At 36.9% G+C, this 25252-nt stretch overlaps 1 protein-coding gene across 4 annotated transcripts in view; it reads left to right on the forward strand.

Moving 5' to 3' along the window:
- The window catches only part of ARID4B (AT-rich interaction domain 4B), a 126310-nt gene that overhangs the window by 92096 nt on the left and 8962 nt on the right, over positions 1-25252 (forward strand). For all 4 annotated transcript variants that reach the window (XM_082854964.1, XM_082854966.1, XM_082854967.1 and 1 more), the window contains 3 exons: positions 13301-13385; positions 16220-16418; positions 21355-22569. In XM_082854964.1, coding sequence (XP_082711090.1) covers positions 13301-13385; positions 16220-16418; positions 21355-22569 — 1499 coding nt within the window. The remainder of the gene's footprint in view (positions 1-13300; positions 13386-16219; positions 16419-21354; positions 22570-25252) is intronic.

A 25252-nucleotide genomic window follows, 5' to 3' on the forward strand; every position in this document is an offset into this window, starting at 1 on the left:
TGAATCAGCAAAAATTAATAATTACTGAGTAATGCCCACAAGATAGATAATCTGAGCTGCATCATCTTTTACCTCTTTTTTTCAGTTCTTTTCTTCTGGTTATTTTGCTAGTTTATGTAATGAGGCAGTTTTCTCCGTGGCCTTTATAAAATGCTTTAAATTCTGTGACAAATGGATAGAATTTAGGCCTTCTCAAATTTCACTGTAATGAGGGCTTGATTATTTTCTGTTAATTATCTCATTAAACAGAAGGGGCTTAGTAGATATAAGAATTGACACATTCATAAAATTATTCTGCAATTAAGATGCAACTTTGTTTTGTTAAGAAAAGATTTACTAAAGGAAAGCGTAATCCTGTCCTAGGAGCACTTGGATTTTAGAGGGTAAAAAGAATGTTCAGTTACTTGAGCTTTGAAATTGATACGGGGTTGGGTAGGGTAAGGAAGGATTTTAAATTGAGGCATTCAAGTTTTTAATAATATAGAAAAGAAAAACAAGACCTAGTTCAACAAGACATGCTTGTGTTAACGAGAAGGATGCCATCTACTTCTGACGACTCACACGTTTGTATGGTATGAACGTTCAAAAGAAGAAAACTTACCGTCTTGATGAAGACCTGTAGGGTGGATCTCTACAGACTCCAGCATCATAGAGAAAACAATTGTCCTTCAGTAGATGAAGCAGTTAATTTTCTTGTAGTCAACATAACAGTATTCCTGTTTCTCTCTGGATTAATAACCAAAGAGTCTGTCTTATTGATGAATAAGCAATAATTATGATTTTTGCTCCTCCTTCATGTCTGAAGCTAATCTAGTGAGGACCTCAGCAAATCCTCATCAGCTCTACAACTGTTTTCCTATTATTTTGGGGATCTTCAGCTTGATCTCTGAATTTACACTTGAGATGTGCAATTAGAAATGAAGATATATGCATGAAGTTTCATAAAAATAGTTTTATCTTTATTGGCAGTTGTTTATTACAACAGCATATTGGAAATTTTGTATGGAGATGTTTGAGTTTTGTTTGATCTGAAACATTTTCCATCAAGCAGGTTTTTCTTAAAGAAAATAATATCTTTCTTAGAAAAATACTGTTTTTCTTGTAATTTCTACATTTTTCCTTTTTTTCTAAAGTGCTGTCTAAACCTTTACATTAATTTTCATTTATACCCTTATTTCACAACTGAAAATCTTAATTTTTTTGTTACACAAGATAGCATTTGGGCCAATTTTTTTTTACTTACTACAATGGGAAAAAAAGACATTTTTACATACTTACATTACATTTATGGGAAATAGCCAGAATTCTGGATCCTAAACCACATAATGACTTATAAATGGTACAGTATTGTTACAGAATTTTTCAGATATGGTGGCCATATGTAAAATGATTGTCCAGTGCTATAGCATTTACTAGTTCACCACATGCTTTTTTACAGAATTTTTAAAAACTCATCTAAAAGTAGCATTCAATATAGAAAAATGAGAAAGTACATAAAAGAAAGGATCACTACTAATACTGTTGTGTGTTCTCTTTTAGTCTTTTAAAAAATATATCTCCATACATTTAAAAATTATAGTCATACTTCAATAATTTTTAATCCTAGGCTCTCTGTTATATTTGTTTTAATTTCTCTTAGTGATGTTAATATTTTATAAATGTTTTTAGTATCATTAGCTAATTGATCCTTTTCACTCTCAAGCTTCTAGGTCATGCCATAAAACATGAGATTGACGTTTGAAAATGAAGTTACTTTGAAATTCACTGGCCATAAACTTGAGTGTGTTGGATTTATCCTTGTTCAGTAACAGCTATCCTTGTTCAGTAAAACAACCAAGTGTGTTGGAACTATCTAGGCTACTTGGCATGGGATTTAAAATACATCAATATTTTATTATGTATCGATGCTGATTTATTTTTCTCCATTCATTTCTACTTTGGCTTTCCATAATCAAGGAGTTGGGAGTTTGATTAGAGAACTTTTTTTAATATTGAAGATTCCCAACTGCATTAAATGACACCCTTAAGTAAAAGAAAAAGAAAAGAGACACTAAAATTTCAACTGTAAAGCTCTTAAATAACTAACAACAGTTAGTTCTAGTCCATGTTACAAGTTATAGAAAACTGAAAGTAAGATGAATTATACTTAAGTATATTATATGAAGTGAAAATGAATTTCATTTTAAAAATACCTTATTTTTCTAAGCAAATTGGCTCCTCCTTGGAGGGAGTGGGTGGAGTGGGAACTAGTAAAAAGCTTTCACAAACAAATGGGTTTCATCCCATTTTTTGTGAACATTCAGCTGCTTTTTATCAAATATCTTCCTTTATTTGGCAAACATAAGTTCAACAGCTATAAGCCAGATACTGTGCTTGGCACTAAAGGTACAAAGAAATAGTCCCTAGCAAGGAATTCATTGTCCAGGTGAGGGGAGAGCCTCTCCAGCATGTACAGCCCCCGTCTCCCCCCTGCCCTCATCCTCTCCTTATGTTGCTCGCATTCTTCAGTCATTTGTTAGAATCTTTTTTTTTTTAAACCCCCATGTTCTTCTGTTGCTCTTGTGTTGTTGCTTTGTAGTACCTGCTTGACAAAACCCCAAGAAGGCTGATGAAATCTAACACTCCTACTACTCCCTGCCTGCACCTGTGCAGCTGATCCTGTCTGGAGGAAAGCAAACCACCACAATGAGTGGTCTTATTTTAAATTCGTGACTGTGAACCTCAAGTGGGCGCTATATGTCCTCCTTCCATGCCCTTTCTACTTTCTCAGACTATTTCATTTTTTTGAGAGTAATTTTTAATTATTACAGTTTTTATTGGTATAATTAACATGCAGTATTATATTAGTTTCAAGTATGCAACATAATGATTTGATATTTGTATGTATTGCAGAAGGATCACCACAATAAATCTAATTAACATCCATCACCATACATAGTTACAGAAACAATTTTTTTCATACAGTTTCTTATCTCCTCAAATCCCCAGGAACTCTTCCCCCATCCTCACTTTCAGCTGGTGACCTCATTGAAAAATTGAAATAAGAGAATTTCTACAGAATTCCACTACATCACCTTCTTACCTACATCTGCTGCCATGTTTTCTGCCTTCTCATCTTTAGCCTTAGGGTGAACAAGCATGCTACTATCTAAAACCCATCTTCCAACTGCCATACCTTCTTGCCTAAATCAGAGATATGGTCCCAGAAATTCTCCCCTTTTTTCTCATTTTCTCACTCTGTTCTAAACCGTTCCCATCCACATATAGACCTGCAGTTATTCCTCTCATCTCATTTGAGCTTCCCCCTGCTTTCCCTACTGTGCTGTTTCTTTGCTCCACTTCCATCCAGCAAAAACAATTAGAGTTATTTACACTTGATATCCAGTTTGTCTCCTGTTCTTTTTGTGTAAACCCAACCCAGTAAGGCTTTCGCCTCCACCACGCCTCCAGAACGGGGTCACCAGGGACCCCATCTAGCCGAATTCCATCCCTTATTTCTTGACCTCTTGTTACTTGCCTTACCTTAGTGCCTGAGCCAGCTGACCACTCCTTTTGTGGTACTTTTCACGTGGGTTCCGGCTGCTGCAGCTGCAGCTACTTTTCTGGTTTATTTTCCTTTTCTACTTTTCCCAAATTGAAAACCACCCCTCGGTCATTCTGTCATTTCTTATCTTTATGTGTTTTCTCCCTTCTAATTGTTCCCTTCTTTTATTCTTCTGGTATCCATTTTAACTTATTTTACATTTTGTTCCTGATTTTCCAGTCCTGATTTGAGTCACTTTTTCTGATATTGAATTTTTCTGAATTATTTTTTGGAGCCAAAGGGATTTGACCTCCTAGAATATAACTTCCATGTAGGACTGTGGGTAAATTTTTTTCTATTGTTTTAAGCTTTTTATATTGGGACCACATTACTTTACATTACGGAAGTGCATTTAATTTTAAAACATGAAAAAAAACCCCTCAGTTTTCATATTCATTCCATTAATATCCCTTACCACATCTAGAATGTTCTGTACATGCCTGGCATATGGTAACTATTAAACGAATATTGAACTAGATTGGACCTTCTGGCAACAAAATGGATGTAGAGCAGAAATTAAAATCTAAAAAAGGGGACTTGTATATAAAAGTGGTACCTATGAAATATAGAGACAAGTGGGGAATTGGGACAGATGTGGCTTAGTTTTCTCACTGGAACCTCTTCTGTATCATTTTACATATGGTAACTCTTTGCTTAACTTTTTGAGGAACAAACTGTTTTTCACAGAGGCTACACCATTTTACATTCTTAGCAGCATTGTATTAGGGTTCCAATTTCTCCATATCCTTGCCAACACTTGTCATTTTCTGTTTTTAAAAAAGTGTTTATTTATAGCTAATCTACTGGGTATCTCATTGTTGTTTTGATTTGCATTTCCTTAATAACTAGTGATGTTGAACATCTTTTCAATGTACTTAATTTTATATGATCATTTGTATATCTTTTTTGGGGAAATGTCTATTCACGCCCTTTGCCCATTTTTGAATTGGTTGTTTTTTGTTGTTGTTAAAGAGTTGTAGGAGTTCTTCATATATTCTGTATACTAATCCCTTATCAGAGATGTCATTTGCAAATATTTTCTCCCATTCTGTGAACCCACAGAATTGTCCTTTCACCCTTAATATAGTGTCTTTTTAATTGTGATAAAGTCCAATTTATCTATTTTTTCTTTGTTGCTCATGCTTTTTGTGTTGTATCCTAGAAAACATTGCCAAATCCAGTGTTATGAAAATTTCCCCATTTTCTTATAAGAATGTTATAGTTTTAACTCTAATGTTTAGAGTTTTGGTCCATCTTGAGTTAATTTTTATATATGATTATGGTAGTCAGTTTTTTAAATGACCTCTTTGGGTAATATACAGAGCCCAACTCCTAATTAGCAGCCAAAATGGGATTGAGAGTAAGAGACTTGAATGAATCTGATTGGAAGTGCTCATGTCCTGTGACCTTTCTTCCAGTCCCTGTCTCCTTTTGTTCCTTTGAAGAATTTTATGTCACTTTCTCAGCTTAATTTCCCTGTTCCTTCCCTGCCATACTTACATTGTACATGCCTTTGGACTTAGGAATATTGATAAGAGTACAAAGTTTTTCTACTTGTATGCTTTGAAATAATTATTCTGGTAATGATAGAAAGGAAAGCAAGGTACTCTATCTAGGAAGTTGTCTGCTTTATTTTTATAGTTGAAAGTTAAAGAACTGTAAATGAAGGCCATTTGACAATGGTTTCCAAGGAAATATCTGTCAGCCTGTTTTAAGGGGAGAAAGGGAACATTGCCCATATCTCTTTCACAAAGTCTTCCTATTATCTTTGCACACTCCTGCTCCTCCTGTGTGCCATTCTTCTTTTCTTGATACCTCACTGTCATCTCCAAACTCTTGTCTCCATAAACCCTTATGTCACAGTCTCCTAGCCTATTTACTTCTGTTTATGCTATAAAGCATTAAAATTAAAAACTACTAGGGAAGTCAAAGGACTGTATGTTACTGCTCATGTGAAAAATTCTTTTACAGCACGCAAATGCCTTGTATCAGACAGTCCTACATGTAGAGAAATTTAAACGAAAGCTTATAAGCAATGAACAAGGGGAACATAAAAATGAATTTCGGGGGCTTCCCTGGTGGCACAGTGGTTGAGAGTCTGCCTGCCGATGCAGGGGACGCGGGTTCGTGCCCTGGTCCGGGAAGATCCTATATGCCGCGGAGCGGCTGGGCCCGTGAGCCATGGCCGCTGAGCCTGTGTGTCCGGAGCCTGTGCTCCGCAACGGGAGAGGCCACAGCGGTGAGAGGCCCGTGTACCGCAAAAAAAAAAAAAAAAAAAAAAAAAAAAAATATATATATATATATATATATATAATTTTACTTAAAAAATGACTTTTGAGTTGGTTAGTTTTTCAGTGCAAGTGAAAATAAAAATTTCATTTGTGAAGAAGATTAATAAACTCATATATTTTTGCACTCAAATGGCCTCTCTCTCTTTCCTTCTTCCTTTTTTTCCTTTCTCTCTCTCTTGTTCTCTCTCTGCGTGTTTACTTAACTGGGCCTGTTCCATTTAGTATTTTTTGTAGATTGACAGGTACATTTAATGTAAAGCATTAACTTGGACCTATTCCATTTCATAGTTTTGTAGATTGGCAAGTTACATCAGTATGTTTGTCTAAATGTGCACAAACAGACTAATCCCCTAAGCTTATCAAATATTAATAAAACAAACTTTGGGGATACTTTTAGAAGTCAGTATCTGCATCACAAAATACAATGAGTGCCAGAGTTGTTAACCATTTGCAGTGGTCTTTATAAGCCTGTTACAATGCTCTGTGATGTGTTCTTAACATTATATATTGATACTACCTCTGCCTGAAGACCTACACCTTTGTTTCATTTTACAAAGTTAAATTCTCTAGGAAAACAGATCTATATAATTACAGTACGTTTCTCTTGGGCTATTTGTGTCAAATCTTTAATATGATGATGCTATAATATTCATGTTTTTATCATCCTACTATTATATTCTTTATTACAATGAACACGATTCCTGTTTCTTTGATGTGGATTTAACAGTGTTGTATGGAGTGGAAATATGAAATGTTAATAGCATGCTTAGAATTTTATTTTTTCAATAATATGATGCTTTTATCTTTGTTTTATCCTAAGTACATGACTAAAAGCGTTAAACTGTAGTCAGTAGGTCTCTATAAATTTTGCTTTAGATATTCTCTCACATTAAAAATAAATACGTAAATTGAGATTATTATAGAAAATTCATAAAGTAGGTAAATATTGATTAAACTGCTTATAAAGTTTATAATTGATAATAACTAGTGCTGCTCTTCATCGTGACTTGGTCTTTTTTTCTATTACAGTATCATATTTCTTCCCTCCTATTTTCTTACTCAATTAAGGGGGAAAGAATTCCTTTCCATGCTAAAGAGGGCCTAAATTTCCACTTTAGATGTGAGGTTTTTAAAAGCTAAGTTAGTTTTATGACATATATTAAGTTTTTTGCCTATAGATAGGCAGGATATAAAATACATATTGTTCAGCAATTATGAAATGAGTCTCTCCATTACAGAAAACGACATACAAATGATGTTAATATTTCACTTATATTAACGGTTAATTATTAGATTTTATCTTTTATAATCTGTATGCATATTTTAAATAATGAGTTTTTAAGTATTTTGTCAGTTCAGTTTTGTTGTTGAAATTATTTGTACGGTATCCTTATTCTGCATGTAATTATTCTGTGGGTTTATATTAATACATGGCTGATGGTATTTCTTTGAAAGTGGTTTAGTTAGGTTTAAGCAGAACCAAAATCTGAACTGATGTGGGCACAGTAACCATTTTGGTATCTTATGTCTGGTTGACTAATGTTCTTTTCCATTTTTATTGTTGCTAAATGATTTCTTAGATGATTTGCCAACAGATCCAAAAAAAAGTCAAAACGTTTTCTTTTTAGAACTCTGTTTTTCTCTGGTGAGAGCAAGTATGCTATGGTCTCTGAATGGTTCCTTTTAGCTTTGTATAAATATTTTAATTCGACACATTAAAATTTCAAATATTTATGTAGCTACTTTGTTTGAATGGTTCAGAGGTTTGTATTATTACTTACGTAATGACTGATTAGTGTGGTCCTCTCTGTTAAATTGTAAACTTCTCGATAAGGAGCTGTGGTGCATTTATTACCCAGTGCCTAGCGCAGAGCCTGTCACATGATAGGTACCTAAGAAGTATCTGTCGAGTGAATAAGCCCTGTGTAGACTTCTAGTCTGGGAGTTTCATATAATTTTTTAATTTGGGGGAGCATCTGTTCTACCTTCTTCATTTTAGGTAGGTCAGGGAACAGACGGCTAGAAGTTAAATGAGTTGCTCATGCATCTGGCCATTCATGTTTATTCCGTTAGTTGAATGTTAGATGATCTCAATAGACTGTTCTCAAATAAGTCAGTATATTCTTTGAAAATATTTTCCTTGGTACTTTAAATATCGGATAAGATACTTGTCTAGACTCCACGCATTAATTACAATGAATTTATTGATAACTGAATTGAAAAAGTATGGGCTAATCATTAACAGACTTAGTCTTCATTTTCGAACTCAGTGTTTGTTAATATTTGTCCCGATATTTGTTTTTCTTTGTTTTTTGATATTTTTTTTAAATGGAAGCATTTAGTAATCTTCTTTTCCTTGTGCCCTGGCAAACTGTATTTCCTTTTGTCACAAACAGGCCAATTACTCTCTTCTGTTCGTAATTTCTAAATTTAAAGTCCAACTAAAGGTAGTATAGTTTATATCAATAATCCAAACTTCCTTGTTTTCCTCAGACATTCTCATAAAACTCTATTGCTTGGATTAAAGTTGCAGGTCATTTTGTTTGTAGGCCAACCACTTAGCTTAAATTTCTCTCCTAGTTTTCAAGCTACATTATCACAGAACATGAGAGCTGACAGCAATAGGCCTGCTAGCCTTGGGGAGAAATCTAGGTATTTAACAATAACGTGGTTTCTTTGAATACCTGTTGCCCTAAATAGCTGTTTGTAGTTCCTGCACAGTAGAGAGACCCCATCAGAATATGCATTCTAATGTCTTGATTCACTTTGTGGTACTTAAAGCCGAATCAAGAATATTGGAGAGCCACTGTGAGGGAAGTACAGCATGTCCATGTATTTGGGAATGTTTCAGAGGATGGAAGCATTTTAAAACCAAAAAATTTATATTTGACTTAGTTTTTTAAATTCTTGTATTCTTTTTTTTTTTTTTTTTTTGCGGTACGCGGGTCTCTCACTGTTGTGGCCTCTCCCATTGCGGAGCACAGGCTCTGGACTCGCAGGCTCAGCGGCCATGGCTCACGGGCCCAGCCGCTCCGCGGCATGTGGGATCTTCCCGGACCGGGGCACGAACCCGCGTCCCCTGTATCGGCAGGCGGACTCTCAACCACTGCGCCACCAGGGAAGCCCCAATTCTTATATTCTTTAAGAATGTATTTTGACGGATGAATGGATACTGTACTTGGTATGGTGCCCCAAGGAGAAATGAGAAATATTTCATGGTCTTCTATTTCTTAGCTGCAATTTTCTGCTGTTTGCCACTTCCCTGTAATTTCGATTTCTATGGTGTCCAAGATATTTGAATTTGAACTAAATTTTCCCATTTTCTATCTTCTTTGACTATTTTCTTATGCCTAAAGTAAATGTGCTGTAATCTCTTTTTAATGTATATTAAATAGACTATATAAAAAGTTTACATTTATATAGAATAAACAGAATCAGTGGCAGCTTTTTCTGTAGTTCTGAACTAAATTCCCTTCATTCAAGTCTTTATTCTTGGTATTTGATAGGGAGTCAGAGATCTTAACCCACTAATATTACTTAATTTAAATTAACAAACACTAGTAAAATAAAAATTAAATTGACCTCTTTCTTATATAATTTAGTGTCAGTAGGAAATGTTGCCTTTCGGGGTGTATCGTTTTGCTTTTTTCCCACATGAATTTATGTTTCTCTCCTTCCTGGTCTTTGAAAGTATTCTGTAAAGAAAATAGAACTCATGGACTTCCTTGGTGGTCCAGTGGTCAAGACGCCATGCTTCCAGTGCAGGGGGCGCATGTTTGATCCCTGGTTGGGGAACTAGAATCCCACATGCCTTGCAGCCAAAAACAAAAAAGAAAAGAAAAGAGAATAGAACTCCTGAATAGTACTGTAATCAGTAATTACATAAAGGGAAAGAACATTTCCTATTTTTAAAATATATACAATGATCAGTTATAGCTATCTCTATTTTCTGATCATCGTTTTTTTTTTTTTTTCCTTGTAAGATTAGTCAGGCAACTAAAGTGCTACTTGGAACTTCATTACATTTTGAAATATTTCTGTTAATTTTTTTTTTTTTTTTTTGGTTTTGGGTTTTTTTGCGGTACGCGGGCCTCTCACTGTTGTGGCCTCTCCCGTTGCGGAGCACAGGCTCCGGACACGCAGGCTCTGTGGCCATGGCTCACGAGCCCAGCCGCTCCGCGGCATGTGGGATCTTCCCGGACCGGGGCACGAACCCGCGTCCCCTGCAAAGGCAGGCGGACTCTCAACCACTGCGCCACCAGGGAAGCCCTTCTGTTAATGTTTACATCACTGGTCTCAACCTCTGTTTGGTTAAAGGCATTTGTAATTTGAAAAAGCTACCTTAACCAAAATTCTCACGCATTGTTTTCATCCGTTCTCCCTCCTCGTGGATTGGTTCATACTGTGCATTCTTTTTTTTTTTTTTCGGTACGCGGGCCTCTCACTGTTGTGGCCTCTCCCGTTGCGGAGCACAGGCTCCGGACGCGCAGGCTCAGTGGCCATGGCTCACGGGCCCAGCCGCTCCGCGGCACGTGGGATCTTCCCGGACCAGGGCACGAACCCGTGTCCCCTGCATCGGCAAGCGGACTCTCAACCATTGCGCCACCAGGGAAGCCCCATACTGTGCATTCTTAATGAGGCTTTTTCAGTTGCTGGTCTGGACTCTTCTGTATGCTTACTCTGAACAGGACCTGGCCTGCCTAGTAGTAATCATTCTAGTATTACACTGTTTAACAGGCAGTCCATTTCCCGTTCTTCTCTAACTCCTCACATAGTGGTTTTTGGCAAGCCTGTAGCTTGCAACGTGAGTTCGCTTCCATGGTTTGAGTTTCTCAATCTGTGAAATAAATTCTTGATAGATTTTTAAGGCATGTTCTAGTTCTGAAGGATATTAATTATAATAACAATAACAACATTGTGTTATTACATTTTATGAAAGGCAGTGTAAATCTAGCTGAAAAAAGAAAAAAATCTAAAAGAATAGTATTAGAACAAGGGAATGCCTGAACAAACAAAAAGCACTGAGAAAGGAGAATAGAAAGAGGCAAATAATAAACGAGTCACAGTATAAATATTAGCTAATACTTATAGAACCATACATTACCGTGTAATTGCTCTAGTAGGAAACATATCTAAAGAATTTCCCAAGGAATCTCCTAAAACCATACAGAACATTCAGTAGTTTTCAAACAAAATTGTTACGTAGAATAGTAAGACCATCATGTTTAATCACTGCTGTTCAAGTATTTTAGAAGCGTATATAGTTTGTTTCTTCTAATTCCAGAATCTTTCTTTTTTGTTTCCTGCCTGGCTCAACCCTCTTTCCACCCCCAAACTCACTAAAGTTCTTCTGATAACCAGTCCTCTTATATACCATCCTTAGTTTATGTTTGGGTGGAGGAGGAGAAAATAGTTATCATATAGTATCCGTACTCTTGTGGAGCTTTAGGCAGTGAGCATCAGCCTGTACCATGTGGAGTAACCACTATTTTATTTATGTATATGTTCCTTATACTTTGTTCCTAAGAGAATTTAAGCAAAATACATTACCTCTGACTCGTAAAGAAATCTTTCTCTGTCACGGTGAACATTGTAACTATGGGGACAGTAAGTATTTTTTGCTTGTTTGATGTGTTTGGTGCTCCATCAAAGCTACAATATCTTGGTGATATTCTTGCATTGAAAGCCACTGTTTCACCCGAATTTGAAATATAATAATTCATGTCAAAAATCCAAGTGGAATTGAATAGTACTCTTACTGGTAGTCAAAATGTCTGGTATTACAAAATTAATTGTACAACAGGTAGTCTTTGGTTAAGAAAGGTAAAAATCTCTTATATCTTCGTTTAGCTTATGCTGATGTTATGTGTAACCATCATGAACTGTTTTTAGTTTATCTCATAAGAAGATAGAAAGCTTGTTTTGTTTTTTCTTAAAGTACATAGCACTGATTTCCATAACTATATTCAAGTAAGAGCAACTTCTAGAAGTTCACATTCAAATTTGTAGAGGGCAGATATATTTTCTGTTCATTCTTCACCTTCACTCTACTTTTGGAAGGAACTAAATTGCTTTCTTGTCAAGCATCATGCAATTTTGAGTATTAATGGGAAAATTAAAATTACTATAAATGTACAGGTAGGTGCTAGTGTGCCAGTATATATACCAGAGGAGTGTGTTTAGTAGAAGAATAATATTTGACTTAAACTGTTTCAAAGCACTTATCATATATTTGATCCTCAAAGAGCCATATGTGATATGCAGTCTTATTTTTTATTTTATCTTTTTAATGTGGTCCTTATACAGAACGAACTAAGTCTGAGGTTCAGAACGTCTTGACCGGGGCCACATAACTAGTCAGCAAGGATATGTAAAGACTTTTCTAGAACTCATTCCATTCTTTCCTCGTCCTCTCCAGTTATCACTGTGGCCCTCAGCAGCTTCTAGCAGACACTGCCGTAACCATTGTGGGGCTGAGCCCTCAGCTTTGCCACAGCCCGTGGTTTGCACCAGCAGTATAGCTCTGCCTGGGACTTGTTACAGATACAACTAGGCCTATCTAGAGCAAGAATGTAATTTATTAATAAGCTAATGACCCAGGTCATTTGCTTCCTGACTTAAGGTCTTTATTACTTCACTTAATACCTCTGGTAATGAGGACATTTTAATTTAAAAGCTCATTTTCAGTTGTTCATTTTCTTGAGTTAAAAATGTCAGTGAGTTTTCCCATTTTCCAGAATAAATGTAGATAACTTTCAAACATAAAAAGAGGTTAATTTGTTTTTAATGTTTCTTCTTTCTGGCTGAGTTTTTACGAAAATAAACTGTCTTTTTTTCCCCCTTTAAACAAGTAGATTTATTGCAGTCAGTACTGACTTGCACCCTGTAAAATCATGCAGACTGCCAGCACTGAGTGGAGAGGCCATCACGACTGTTGGCCCTCAGCTGCCTGCACACGTAGGAAGTGTCTCAGCACTGGAGGCTTGGCAGAGCTGTGCTTCCCCTTATAGCTTCCTGACACGGTTAGGAACAATGGGCTACTTGCTGCTTACGAACACAACAAAGTATACAAAAAAGTATAGGATTTCTATATGGGAGTATGGGATTTCTCTTCATAGCTGTTGCACGGACTTGGTTTCTCATTGGGGCAGCGGAGCAAGGAGTGCGCACTAGTCCAGGAGTCCAGAGACCTTGCTGAGTCTTAGCGCAGCCAGTAGCTGACATTGTGTCCTTGGATAGGTCACTTCATCTCTCTCTTTGAGCCGTGGTAACTTTATTTCTTGAACCAGGAAGTTGAACTAGGTGGCCTGCAAGGCCCTTTCCAGTTCTGAAATGTTCTGATTCTATTTACAAGTTTCTCTGTAATATGGCATGGTTCCTTCTGTGGTATGTGTTTTATATTTATGTTAATTTCCTTCAATTTTAGATATGATGAATGGATTAAAGCAGATAAAATAGTACGACCTGCTGATAAAAATGTGCCAAAGATAAAACATCGCAAGAAAATAAAGGTAAGTGCTTATTTTGCTGTATTATAGCTCTTAATTAAGGAACTTTGCCTCCAAAATGAGTATGAAGTGTGTGTGCATTAGTGTTAGTAGAGTGGAAATACTCCCTTGAAATAGCAAATTTATCAAATGCTAGATTTGCGTACAATTAAGATTGTCAGCTTATGGAAAGGCATTTTGAAAACAGTACTAAATGATCTTTGAGGCTTTTTCAGTTCCAACATTGTATAAGTCCACTCAGCCAGATTTCACTTACCCATTTCAACTGTTTCCTACACCTCTGGTCTCCCAACTAGGAGTCATTAAATATTGTGGCTGGGAGCCCTGGGGTTACTGTAATAGCTGTAAACCGTTAGAGGAAGAGAAGGAAGTGTCTGAAGGCAGAGGAGAGCCTATCTGAAGCTCTTTTTTTTTCTTCATCTTTCTCTGACCATATATGTAGTGGCTTAGAATGTGTTCACAAGACACTATTAGGCAAACTCTACATAGATACCGTGGGGAATCTATTAATGAGCTTGTATGGAAATTAAGGTTACTTTTATGTATGATAGAATTACGCTTATTCATTCTAAGACTGAATCTTTCTAATGTTTTATTAGAAAGTAGAACGATTAACTAGGTTTCAGAATATTTTTAAATCTTTTTAATGGCTCTTTAATACTTTGAATGGTATATATAGTTGAAGTGTTTAATAGTTCTCCTGAAATTCAATTTTCATATTAAAAGTGAGGAGCTATTTACTTTCTGGCTAAATGATACCCTAGTGGCCCTAAATACTGAAAGGTTTCCTCTAGAGTGATTATTCTTTTCTCACTGTGAAGTTGGGCCCATATTTTTAAAGTTTTGGTATAGCAACTCAGTAGCTACAACTCAGGACACTCTTGGTCTTTATTGGAAGTCATGCTACATTTAGCATCGCTCTAAGCTACTAGAAGAGCTGTGTGTGTGTGGCACTAACAAGCCAGTTTCCTTACACAGAGCAAGTTTTAGAAGTAGTATTTCTCAGGTAGAAGATAGGGTAGGGGGTAGGAGAATCAATGTTAGAATATTACACTTGGGGAATTTTTTCTAAATATTTATTTAATTCTCAATTTAGTTTTCGGCCCCTTCCAGGCATTTAAAATTCTGGGTCATAAGGGAAGAGGCATGTGAATTTTGAAAAAGCTTCCTAGAAAATATTTAATATTGTATACCCATCACTCGATCTCATCTGACTGTGAGAACCACTATTTTCAAGACTGTCCTCTGATAGGCGTTAAAAGCCATATTTGAAATTTGCGTGGGGTAGACTATTTTTGCCTTCATAATGCATGGTATATTATGATCTGTGGTATAAAGTGATGAAAAGGCTGGCAAGAATAGGAAAATGAGAGGAGCACTAATCATTGAGAGGTTTTGGTAGTCTACCTATACATAAGCCGCCTCAGTGCATCCAGAGAATTCAGCCCACGTGCTCTAAGTCAGTGGATCTCACACTTGAACATGTGTTACAGTCACCTGAAGGACTTGTTGAAACTCAGATTGGCCCATCCCCAGCGTTTCTGATTCACTAGGTCTGAGTCTGGTTCGAGGAGTTTTCACTTCTAACAAATTCCCAGAAGATGCTAATGTCGCTGGGCCAGAGTCCACACTTAGAGAACCACTACCCTGAACAGAATAACTTCTCCTCTAGTATCCAGAATGATACTAATTATGTACCATCTTTGGGAGAATTGTAAAAATAGTCAGTCATGTTCTATATTCTCACTATGTAACAGGACTTCAGAATTGTTTACTTCTACGTAGTGCTCTACATGATCATTTAGAAGCTTGTCTAAATTATTTTTCCTATAAATTTTTTTTGTAATTATTTTATTTATTTATCTTTGGCTGCATTGGGTCTTCGTTGCTGAGTGTGGGCTTTCTCTAGTTGCCGTGAGTGGGGGCTACTCTTCGTTGTGGTGCGCGGGCTTCTCATTGCGGTGGCTTCTCTTGTTGCGGAGCACGGGCTCTAGGCACGTGGGCTTCAGTAGTTGTGGCACGTGGGCTCAGTAGTTGTGGCTTGAGGGCTCTAGAGCGCAGACTCAGTAGTTGTGGCACATGGGTTTAGTTGCCCTGCGGCATGTGGGATCTTCCCGGACCAGGGCTCAAACCCGTGTCCCCTGCATTGGCAGGCGGGTTCTTAACCACTGTGCCACCAGGGAAGTCCTATAAATAATTTTTAAAACAAATTTAAAAAATAGTTTCCAAGAAATATATTAACCTCTGCTCATCTGTTCATAAATAGAGAATTTCAAAAAATTTCTCATTTTTTCCTGAAACATTATCAGTCATACAGGAGGGTTGCCCCACTGACTTGACTTTATAGCAAGTCATTTGTTTGTTACTCCCTGCTGTCAACTGAATGAAGATATTTGAAGTTGTGTAATTCCCAACTCTCATTTTATATTGAGAATCTTACAGGTTTTAGAACTATCAGCTTGAAATTATGTTTCTGTTTTTTTTAGTGAATATTTAATTTAAGCCTATTGTGATTTAATTTTTACAGACTTTGTAACACCAATTATTAGCAGTAGGGAAGTTTGCTAGTCTTAATTGCCTATCTGATTGCTAATTTATTTCCACTATTAAAATATAACTATTAGACAAAAACTTATTTCTCATCCTGTAGTATTTGTTAAATAACTTTGAAAAAACATTTCTGACTGTTTTGTGGGACTGTTTGTATTCTTTCTTTGTATGTTTTTTAATAATAGTCTGTAATGTTGAGTTAAAAATGAATTTTAACATTGTTACTAATAAATGCCTCATGATCTGTTATGGCTAACATGGGATACCTTTTTTTTTTCTTAACCTAGAATAAATTAGACAAAGAAAAAGACAAAGATGAAAAGTATTCTCCTAAGAACTGTAAACTTCGGCGCTTGTCAAAACCACCATTTCAGACAAATCCATCTCCTGAAATGGTATCCAAACTGGATCTTACTGATGCCAAAAACTCTGATACAGCTCATATTAAATCCATAGAAATCACTTCTATCCTTAATGGACTTCAAGGTAAACATAACAAATATCCTGTTGCATGCAAGTATTTGTTTTAATTTTTATAAATCAAATTCTATAAAGGTAATTCAGTGACATTATCAAATTCTCTGTTTTTAATTGAACCAGAATTTTGTTGACTCTGTTATTACTTGAAATAAAATCAGCCATTGATTGAGGCTTGGAAATCTTTCTGTTATTAGTAGAGCTGAGGGCACCATTAGATTTCAGTTAAAATTTAATATTCAACCTCTGGTGCTATTACTGTGTTCTTTTCAGGTACCATCCTTTCTGTAGCCATGTAAAACATAGTTTGTATTATGCAATATCAGAGTATAAAATTATACTGAACTTTTTGTAAAGAATACCAAACTTTGCTTATCTTGATTACATTTATTATGATCTCTTTTATGATGTCCTTATTGCTTAATGTTTAAGGCAGAATGAAGTTTGACAAATAATAAAAGTGATGAGTACTGGAGGGGAAGATTTTTGTAAATCTGGCAGGAAAGAGAGAATCTGATCTGTCAAATGAAATAAAAGAATGTATCTCCATAAAACTGCTTTACATTTCTTAAAAAAAAAACCACAAACTTTACATTTCTTATAACTTAAGAGAGTTTGAATTTTTATTGATTTTGAATGTAATGGAAATTGTTTTTCTCTCTTATTTCAGATGGATATTTATTATTTGTAAATATCTAAATATCCTAAAGTTCATTTTTCGTAATTTTCTACTATATCAGAAATACAGAACAGTATATGGAAATATATATATAATTTAAAGAATAATGATACGAATATTGTATGTCTACCACAGTGGTGACCAAGTAGTATTTACTTAAAATAGTTATGTCTCCCTGAAAAGTAATTAATATTCTGACTTAATCATTCTTTTACTTTTCTTTAGAATTATATTAAACCTATATATATTCCTAAAGAGGATATTATTTAGTTTTCTGAAAACCGTGGCGAGCGTAAACCTAGCTATGTAAAAAAGGCAGTATTTCCACTTAGATGAAGGCTCCCTGAGAATGTTATCTGAATAGACTCTCTAGGTCATATTAAGCTTCTTTGTGAGTCTACAAAAGCCTCTGGAAGGGAATTCAGTAGGGCAAGGTAATGAGGCCGTTCTGGGAAACATCGGGGCTCCCCACAGGGATATCTGACGTAGTCTCAGAGGGTGACCAAAAGGAATATGTTCAGTGGGAGTAGGAAGGTCCTGTGCGTTTTCAGACTCCAGGCTTCCCAGACATACGCCTGGCTTTCAGGCGTAGGTCAAAACAAAGTGTTTTTGCTGGGTAAAGTGACATCATTATCCGATTCAGGTGATGGCACACAAGACATTGAGGGGAGAGCTGGAATTTCATCACCAAATGGTGGAAACAAGCTAAAATACATACAAAGAATCTAGTTGATGGCAGGAGGCATCTTGGGGATGATAGCCCTCCATGTGACTTCCTTTGGAAATACACTGCACGGTCTGCACTGGTTTCCTTCTACATCTGATGCACAGTTCTCTTCCTGGGAACTTTTTAGAGCTCTCTCTTCAAAGCGGTCCCTAGAATTTCTTTGTTTTGGATATCTGATGTGTTTTTTTAACCTTCTTTGGTATACTCATTGTGGTGGAGCACATTCTCTAGTAAATTTTAAGAACAAGTGAATAAGAGGGAGGATATATTTTTAGAGACTGTCCATATCTGAAAATATCTTTATTCATGGTTTAGTGGGGTTAGACGTTTTTCCTTAATTATTTTACTGACATTGTTCCACTGTTTTTTTGCTTACAGTGTTATTTCTATGAAGTCCAGAGCTCTTCTAGTTTCTGATTCTTTGTATGTGACTTGTTTTATTGCTTGTTTTTGCCTTTCCCTTTTTCTGGAATCTTGAATCTTTGTTTCTAATGTCCTAAAATTTCACAGGATTATACCTTGTGTGGATGTGTTTTCATACACTGTGGTGTGTACTTACTAAGTTGTTTCATTCTAGAAACTTGTGTCTTTCTGTTCTGGATAGTTTTCATGAATTATTTTGTTGATTTCCTCCTCTGCATTTCACTGTTCTCTCTCTCTCTCTCTCTCTCTCTCTCTCTCTCTCTCTCTCTCTCTCTCTCTCTCTCTCTCTCTGTCTCTCAACCTGCCATTATATTGCTATTGAACCTTCTGCAGTATACTCTAATATTCTTATCTTTTGGCAGGGACATATTACTTATTCTTTTGTCTTTTTCATCTAATTTCTTAGAAATTTTCTCAACTTTATCTTTTAGTCCTTTTACTATTTAATTTACTGCTGTAATGCTTATTGACAGCTGTAATGTTTTTAATTTTCAAGAACTCTGTTTTCTGCATGCTTTATACAATTCTGTTCTTGTACAATATCTTATGTTTCTGATTTTATTTTATTATTTTTTTTTTTTTTTACTGAAGTATAGTTGATTTACAATGTTGTGTTAGTTTCCGAGTACAACAGAGTGGTTCAGTTACACATATATATACGTATTCTTTTTCATATTCTTTTCCATTATGGTTTATTACAGGATTTTGAATATAGTTCCCTGTGCTATACAGGACCTTGTTGTCTATTTTATATATAGTATTTTGTATCTGCTAATCCCAAACTCCTAACTTATCCCTCCCCACCCCCTTTACCCTTTGGTAATCATAAGCTTATTTTCTATGTCTGTGAAATCTGTTTCTGTTTGATAAATAAATTTATTTGTGTAATATTTTAGATTCCACATATAAGTGATATCATATGGTATCAATATGTCTTTCTCTTTCTGACTTACTTTGCTTAGTATGATAATCTCTAGGTCTCTCCATGTTGCTGCAAATGGCATTCTTTCATTCTTTTTTTTATGGCTGAGTAGCATTCCATTGTATATATGTACCGCATCTTCTTTATCCAGTCATCTGTCAGTGGACATTTAGGTTGCTTCCATGTCTTGGCTGTTATAAATAGTGCTGCTGTGAACATTGGGGTGCATGTATCTTTTCAAATTATAGTTTTCTCTGGATATATATTATCAGGAGTGGGACTGCTGGATCATATGGCAACTCTGTTTTTAGTCTTTTTAAGGAACCTCCATACTGTTTTCCATAGTGGCTGGACCAAGTTACATTCCCACTAACAGTGTAGGAGAGTTCCCTTTTCTCCACACCCTCTCCAGCATTTGTTATTTGTAGACTTTTTAAATGATGGCCATTCTGACTGCTGTGAGGTGGTACCACATTGTAGTTTTGATTTGCATTTCTCTAATAATTAGTGAGGTTGAGCATTTTTTCGTGTGCCTGTTGGCCATCTGTATGTCTTTTTTGGAGAAATGTCTGTTTACGTTTTCTGCCCACTTTTCAGTAGGGTTTTTTTTTTTTTTTATTGAGTTGTATGAGCTATTTTTATATTTTGGTAATTAAGCCCTTGTCCGTTGCATCATTTGCAGACATTTTCTCCCAGTCCATAGGTTGTCTTTTCGTTTTGTTTGTGGTTTCCTTTGCTGTGCAAAAGCTTGTAAGTTTGCTTAGGTCCATTTGTTTATTTTTGCTTTTATTTCTGTTGCCTTGGAAGATGAACCTAAGAAAACACTGGTACAATTTATGTCAGAGAATGTTTTGCCTATGTTCTCTTCTAGGAGTTTTATGGTGTCATGTCTTATACTTAAGTCTTTAAGCCATTTTGAGTTTATTTTTGTGTATGGAGTGAGGATGTGTTCTAACTTCATTGATTCACATGCGGCTGTCCAACTTCCCAACACCACTTGCGTAGAAAGTGTGGCAGAAGGGAGTAGAGGTATTAATAAGAGAGAAAATCCTCACTGCTTATACGTATCAACGAATGGCATATTATTAAGAGATAACGATAGTAACTATCAGAGGAAATAGTTACAACATTTTGGAGGCTGGGGAGGGAAGAAAAGAGCTTTTGGTGTTTTATTATGAGTCTAAATTTGTTTTAACCATGTACATGTATTGCTTGAATAATTTTAAAAATTCAATTATTTAGGAACACATTGAAACGATTAAATGTTTTTAACCATCTTAACTGTATCAATTATTTTTTACTTTTAACAAATTTAGCTAAAGAATATACATGGACTTCTCTGTAGAGTGTAGTGTAGTTAAGATTCTAAATTCTGGAGTCAGACGACTTAGATTTAGATTTGATCTTGACTTATTTTAGCTCTTTGGGGTGGTTTACTTAGCCTCTCTAACTCCTAGTCTCCTAAACTATAAAATGGGGCTAATAACACGCTCATAGGGTTATGGTGAGATTGAATGAGATGATCTGTGCATTGCATTTCAAGGTACCTGACATATAACAGTTTCTCAATAAATGGTATGTTAAAATCATAATAAAAACTATTATTTTTTAATAGTTAATTGAATTTATTTACTAAAATGAACATTTAAGAAATAAATTCTATAGATACGTTTATATAAAGTCTAAGTTACTTAATTATGTTGTTCTTTAAAGCATCTACCGTGGAAATACATTGCTCACAAAATCTTTGATTGATCATTGCTACATTAAAAATGAAGGCTACGCTTTTATAAGAATATAGACTTTGGAGTTAGAACAACCTTGGACTACATCCTAACTCCCCTATTTTGTGCTCATAAATTTGTAGAAAATTCTTTCTTTTTTATAATCAGCTTTACTGAGGTATAATTTACGAACAATGAAAGTCACCACTTTTATGTTTACAATTTGATGAGTTTTGGCAGAAGTATACAGTAGTGTCACTACCACTATAGTCATGATATAGAACATTTCCATCATTGGGTGAATGTCTTCACTTTCTGAAGCTCAGTTTCCTCACTTGTAAAACGAGGATAAAACCTAGCAACCTGGGGTAGTTATAAACATAGGAGCTAGTCCATGTTTATGTTAGCTGGCACAGAGAAGACATTGCTAGTGTTCTGATCATACTCGTTGTTTTCTCTTTCTTTTCTAGCTTCTGAAAGTTCTGCTGACGACAGTGAGCAAGAGGACGAGACAGGTGTTCAAGACCTAGATAACAATGGCAAAGAAGAGTCTAAGGTTGATCATTTGACCCACACCAGAAATGATCTTATTTCAAAAGAGGAACCCAACAGTTCATCTTTGCTAGAAGAAAACAAAGTCCATGCAGATTTGGTAATAGCCAAATCCGCGTCGAAATCTCCAGAAAGATTAAGAAAAGATATAGAAGGATTATCCGAAGATACTGATTATGAGGAAGAAGATGACGTCACAAAAAAGAGAAAGGATGTCAAGAAGGACGCCGCAGACAAATCTTCAAAGCCACCGGCAAAACGTGGTAAGAGAAGGTATTGCAATACCGAGGAGTGTTTAAAAACCGGATCACCTGGCAAAAAGGAAGAGAAGGCCAAGAGCAAAGAACCCCTCTGCATAGAAAACAGTAGCAACAGCTCTTCAGATGAAGATGAAGAAGAAAAATCAAAAGCAAAGACGACACCAACTAAGAAATACAACGGTTTGGAGGAGAAAAGAAAGTCTCTGCGGACAACTGGTTTCTATTCAGGATTTTCAGAAGTTGCCGAAAAAAGGATAAAACTTTCAAATAACTCTGATGAAAGACTTCAGAACAGCAGAGCTAAAGATCGAAAAGATGTCTGGTCAAGTATTCAGGGACAGTGGCCTAAAAAAACGCTGAAGGAGCTTTTCTCCGACTCTGACACCGAGGCTGCGGCCTCCCCGCCCCATCCTGCCCCGGAGGAGGGCCCGGTGGAGGGGTCCCTGCAGACCGTGGCCGAGGAGGAGAGCTGCTCCCCCGGCGCGGAGCTGGCCGCCCCGCCGCCGCCCAGTGCCGACGACAAACCCACCGAGGAAAAGCCGGCGGAGGTCAGTGACAAAAAGTCGGAATTTCCGAGTAGTGGCAGTAACTCAGTGCTCAACACCCCTCCCACGACACCCGAGTCGCCTTCCTCAGTCACCGTGACGGAAGCCAGTCGGCAGCCGTCTTCTGTAACAGTATCGGAGCCGCTGGCCCCAAACCAAGAAGAAGTCCGCAGTATCAAGAGTGAGACTGATAGCACAATCGAAGTGGATAGTGTGGCCGGGGAGCTCCAGGACCTCCAGTCGGAAGGGAACAGCTCGCCCGCGGGCTTCGACGCCAGCGTGAGCTCCAGCAGCAGTAATCAGCCCGAAGCAGAGCATCCTGAGAAAGGTGAGGCGCGCAGGGCTCCGTTGCCTTACGGGTTTATAGTATCTCTCGTTACAAGTGTGAGGTGTTTACATGGAGTACTTGTGTGAACGTGGCAGAAACAGAAATTTGGAAGGTAATTTGTTGTAAGGAAGAGTGGAGTGTGTTTAAAAGCTTGAGAAGAACTGAATGTCCTCTGCTTCAGCTGCCCCTGCCATTTCACAGCCGACCAGACGCGTGCTAGAAACCGCACCCAGGCCCAAATTCAGACCTACTTGAAAACTCACGATGCACTGAGTGACTGTATGGCGTGAGCGGCTTAACTATATTTGTGTAACATTGTGTTTGCCCTTGCCGTGTGCAGTTTCTCACAAACATTTTGATTTACTGACAGACCCCTCCACCCTTAACCAAACACTGTATGTGGGAGGTTGGAGCAACCAGCTCTGCAGGCACTGCTTTCCTCAGACAACCGTGTCAGACTGATTTTCAAGCCTTTGTAAAGGAATTGGATGCTTTCTTAGATGCAGAGCTTCCAAATTTGAAGGACCAGTGTCTCTGTTAATAACCTATAGTAATACTCTTGGTTTTTCCATGAAGTTGAAATTAGTACTTCCCGAAAGTATTAGTGGCTTTTTGATGGTGCTGTAGCTCTACTTCTGTCATCATTTTACTTATAAACCACTTCACTGAGGTGTCTTTAAATTAATATGCTCTAGGCTGACACTTGGCTTTGAAACACACTTTTCCAGTATAAAGATACAGCACTAGGGTATGTATTTTATATAACATACCAGATTTTATTATGCTAACTTCGGGTGTTTAGCTAAACTTAAAAAAGAGATATGATCCAGACCAAATTAGTTAATTCCAAGTTTCCTCACACAAACCTTTTTTTTTTCCTTTTTCTAGTTTCCTTGAGATATAATTGACATAACATTATCACAAATCTTGACTTAAAACGTTTAAAGAAATTAAGTAAAAAATATAGTTGCGGGCTTCCCTGGTGGCGCAGTGGTTGAGAGTCTGCCTGCCGATGCAGGGGACACGGGTTTGTGCCCTGGTCCGGGAAGATCCCACATGCCGCGGAGCGGCTGGGCCCGTGAGCCATGGCCGCTGAGCCTGCGCGTCCGGAGCCTGTGCTCCGCAACGGGAGAGGCCACAACAGTGAGAGGCCCGCGTACCGCAAAAAAAAAAAAAAAAAAAAAAAAAATATATATATATATATATATATATATATATATATATATATATATGTAGTTGCAGTAAATTTTCTTTTTTGTACATTCACACACACAGCTACTGTGATTATGTTTGTGTGCCATACTGTCTCATGGAACTGAATTATCCAGGCATAAATAGAGTAATCCTGAAAATGAAAGAAGCATTTATCACAGATGATTAGAGAGGCTTTCAACTATTTCAATAATATGATAAACTTTTTTTTTCCTTGTAAATTTATTTATTTTTGGCTGCATTGGGTCTTCTTTGTTGCTGCGCACGGGCTTTCTCTAGTTGCGGCAAGCGGGGTCTACTCTTCCTTGCGGTGCATGGGCTTCTCATTGCAGTGGCTTCTCTTGTTACGGAGCACAGTCTCCAGGTGTGCAGGCTTCAGTAGTTGTGACACGCAGGCTTCTCTCTACTTGTGGCACGCGGGCTCCAGAGTGCGCAGGCTCATTAGTTGCAACTCACGGGCTCTCTAGTTTGGCACGTGGGCTCCAGAGCGCATGGGTGCACCAGCTTAGTTGCCCCGCGGCATGTGGGATCTCAGTTCCCTTACAGAGATTGAACCCGCGTCCCCTGCATTGGAAGGCAGATTCTTAACCACTGGACCACCAGGGAAGTCCCAGAATTCACTTGATTTTAAAAGTAAAAATGTAAGGGACTTCCCTGGAGGTCCAGTGGTTAAGCCTCCGTGCTTCCACTGCAGGGGGCATGGGTTCGATCCCCAGTCAGGGAATTAAGATCCTGCATGCCTCCCGGCACGGCCATTTAAAAAAAAAAAAAAGTGAAAATGTAAGTTTTACAATTTAGATTTAGGATTGCCTTCCAGTTTAGCCTACAGTAAGCTTTTTATTTCTTGTAGCTGAAAGTTTCAGAAATAAACTCTTGGAGAGAAATCTGGCAATTGTTTTTAAGATTCTGTACTTTAATATAGATAATATCTAAATCACTTTCTTTATGTTTCATTTTGTTATATTAAAAGAGCATTAGGAAAAGTTATCTATTAGATGTAACCCATTAAAAAAAACAGAAAACTGAGAACTTACAAACAAAACATTTAATAGCCTGTTCCATTTTTTACCAACGAAGCCATGTCTTGTATATTCATGGTTGATTTTACCATTGTAACAGGACTAAGAAACATTTTTTTTAAACAAACATGGCATAATTCTATCATGGTATTAATTATATTGTGTTATTATAGTATCTGACTTCGGAATGGAATAGAGATAAGACTTCATTAATCTCAGGAAAAAGATTACTGTATAGTCTGAGAAACAATGCATATAATGAGGAAGATATAGAAACACAGTAGATGCTGAGGATCAGATTAGTGGCTGAGAAACTATAGTTTGGAGTAATGATTGATCATTGAAGGTTGGGCATCGGGGAGGGTAGGACTTGGGCTTGTCCTTGAAGAAAGGGAGACATTTATAATATTTTGGAATAACTTCCTGCCAAGAAGATGCAACGTTTCTTAGAA

Source organism: Leucopleurus acutus (genome assembly GCF_964270905.1).
Source record: "Leucopleurus acutus genome assembly, chromosome: 14".
Lineage (NCBI taxonomy): Eukaryota > Metazoa > Chordata > Mammalia > Artiodactyla > Delphinidae > Leucopleurus > Leucopleurus acutus.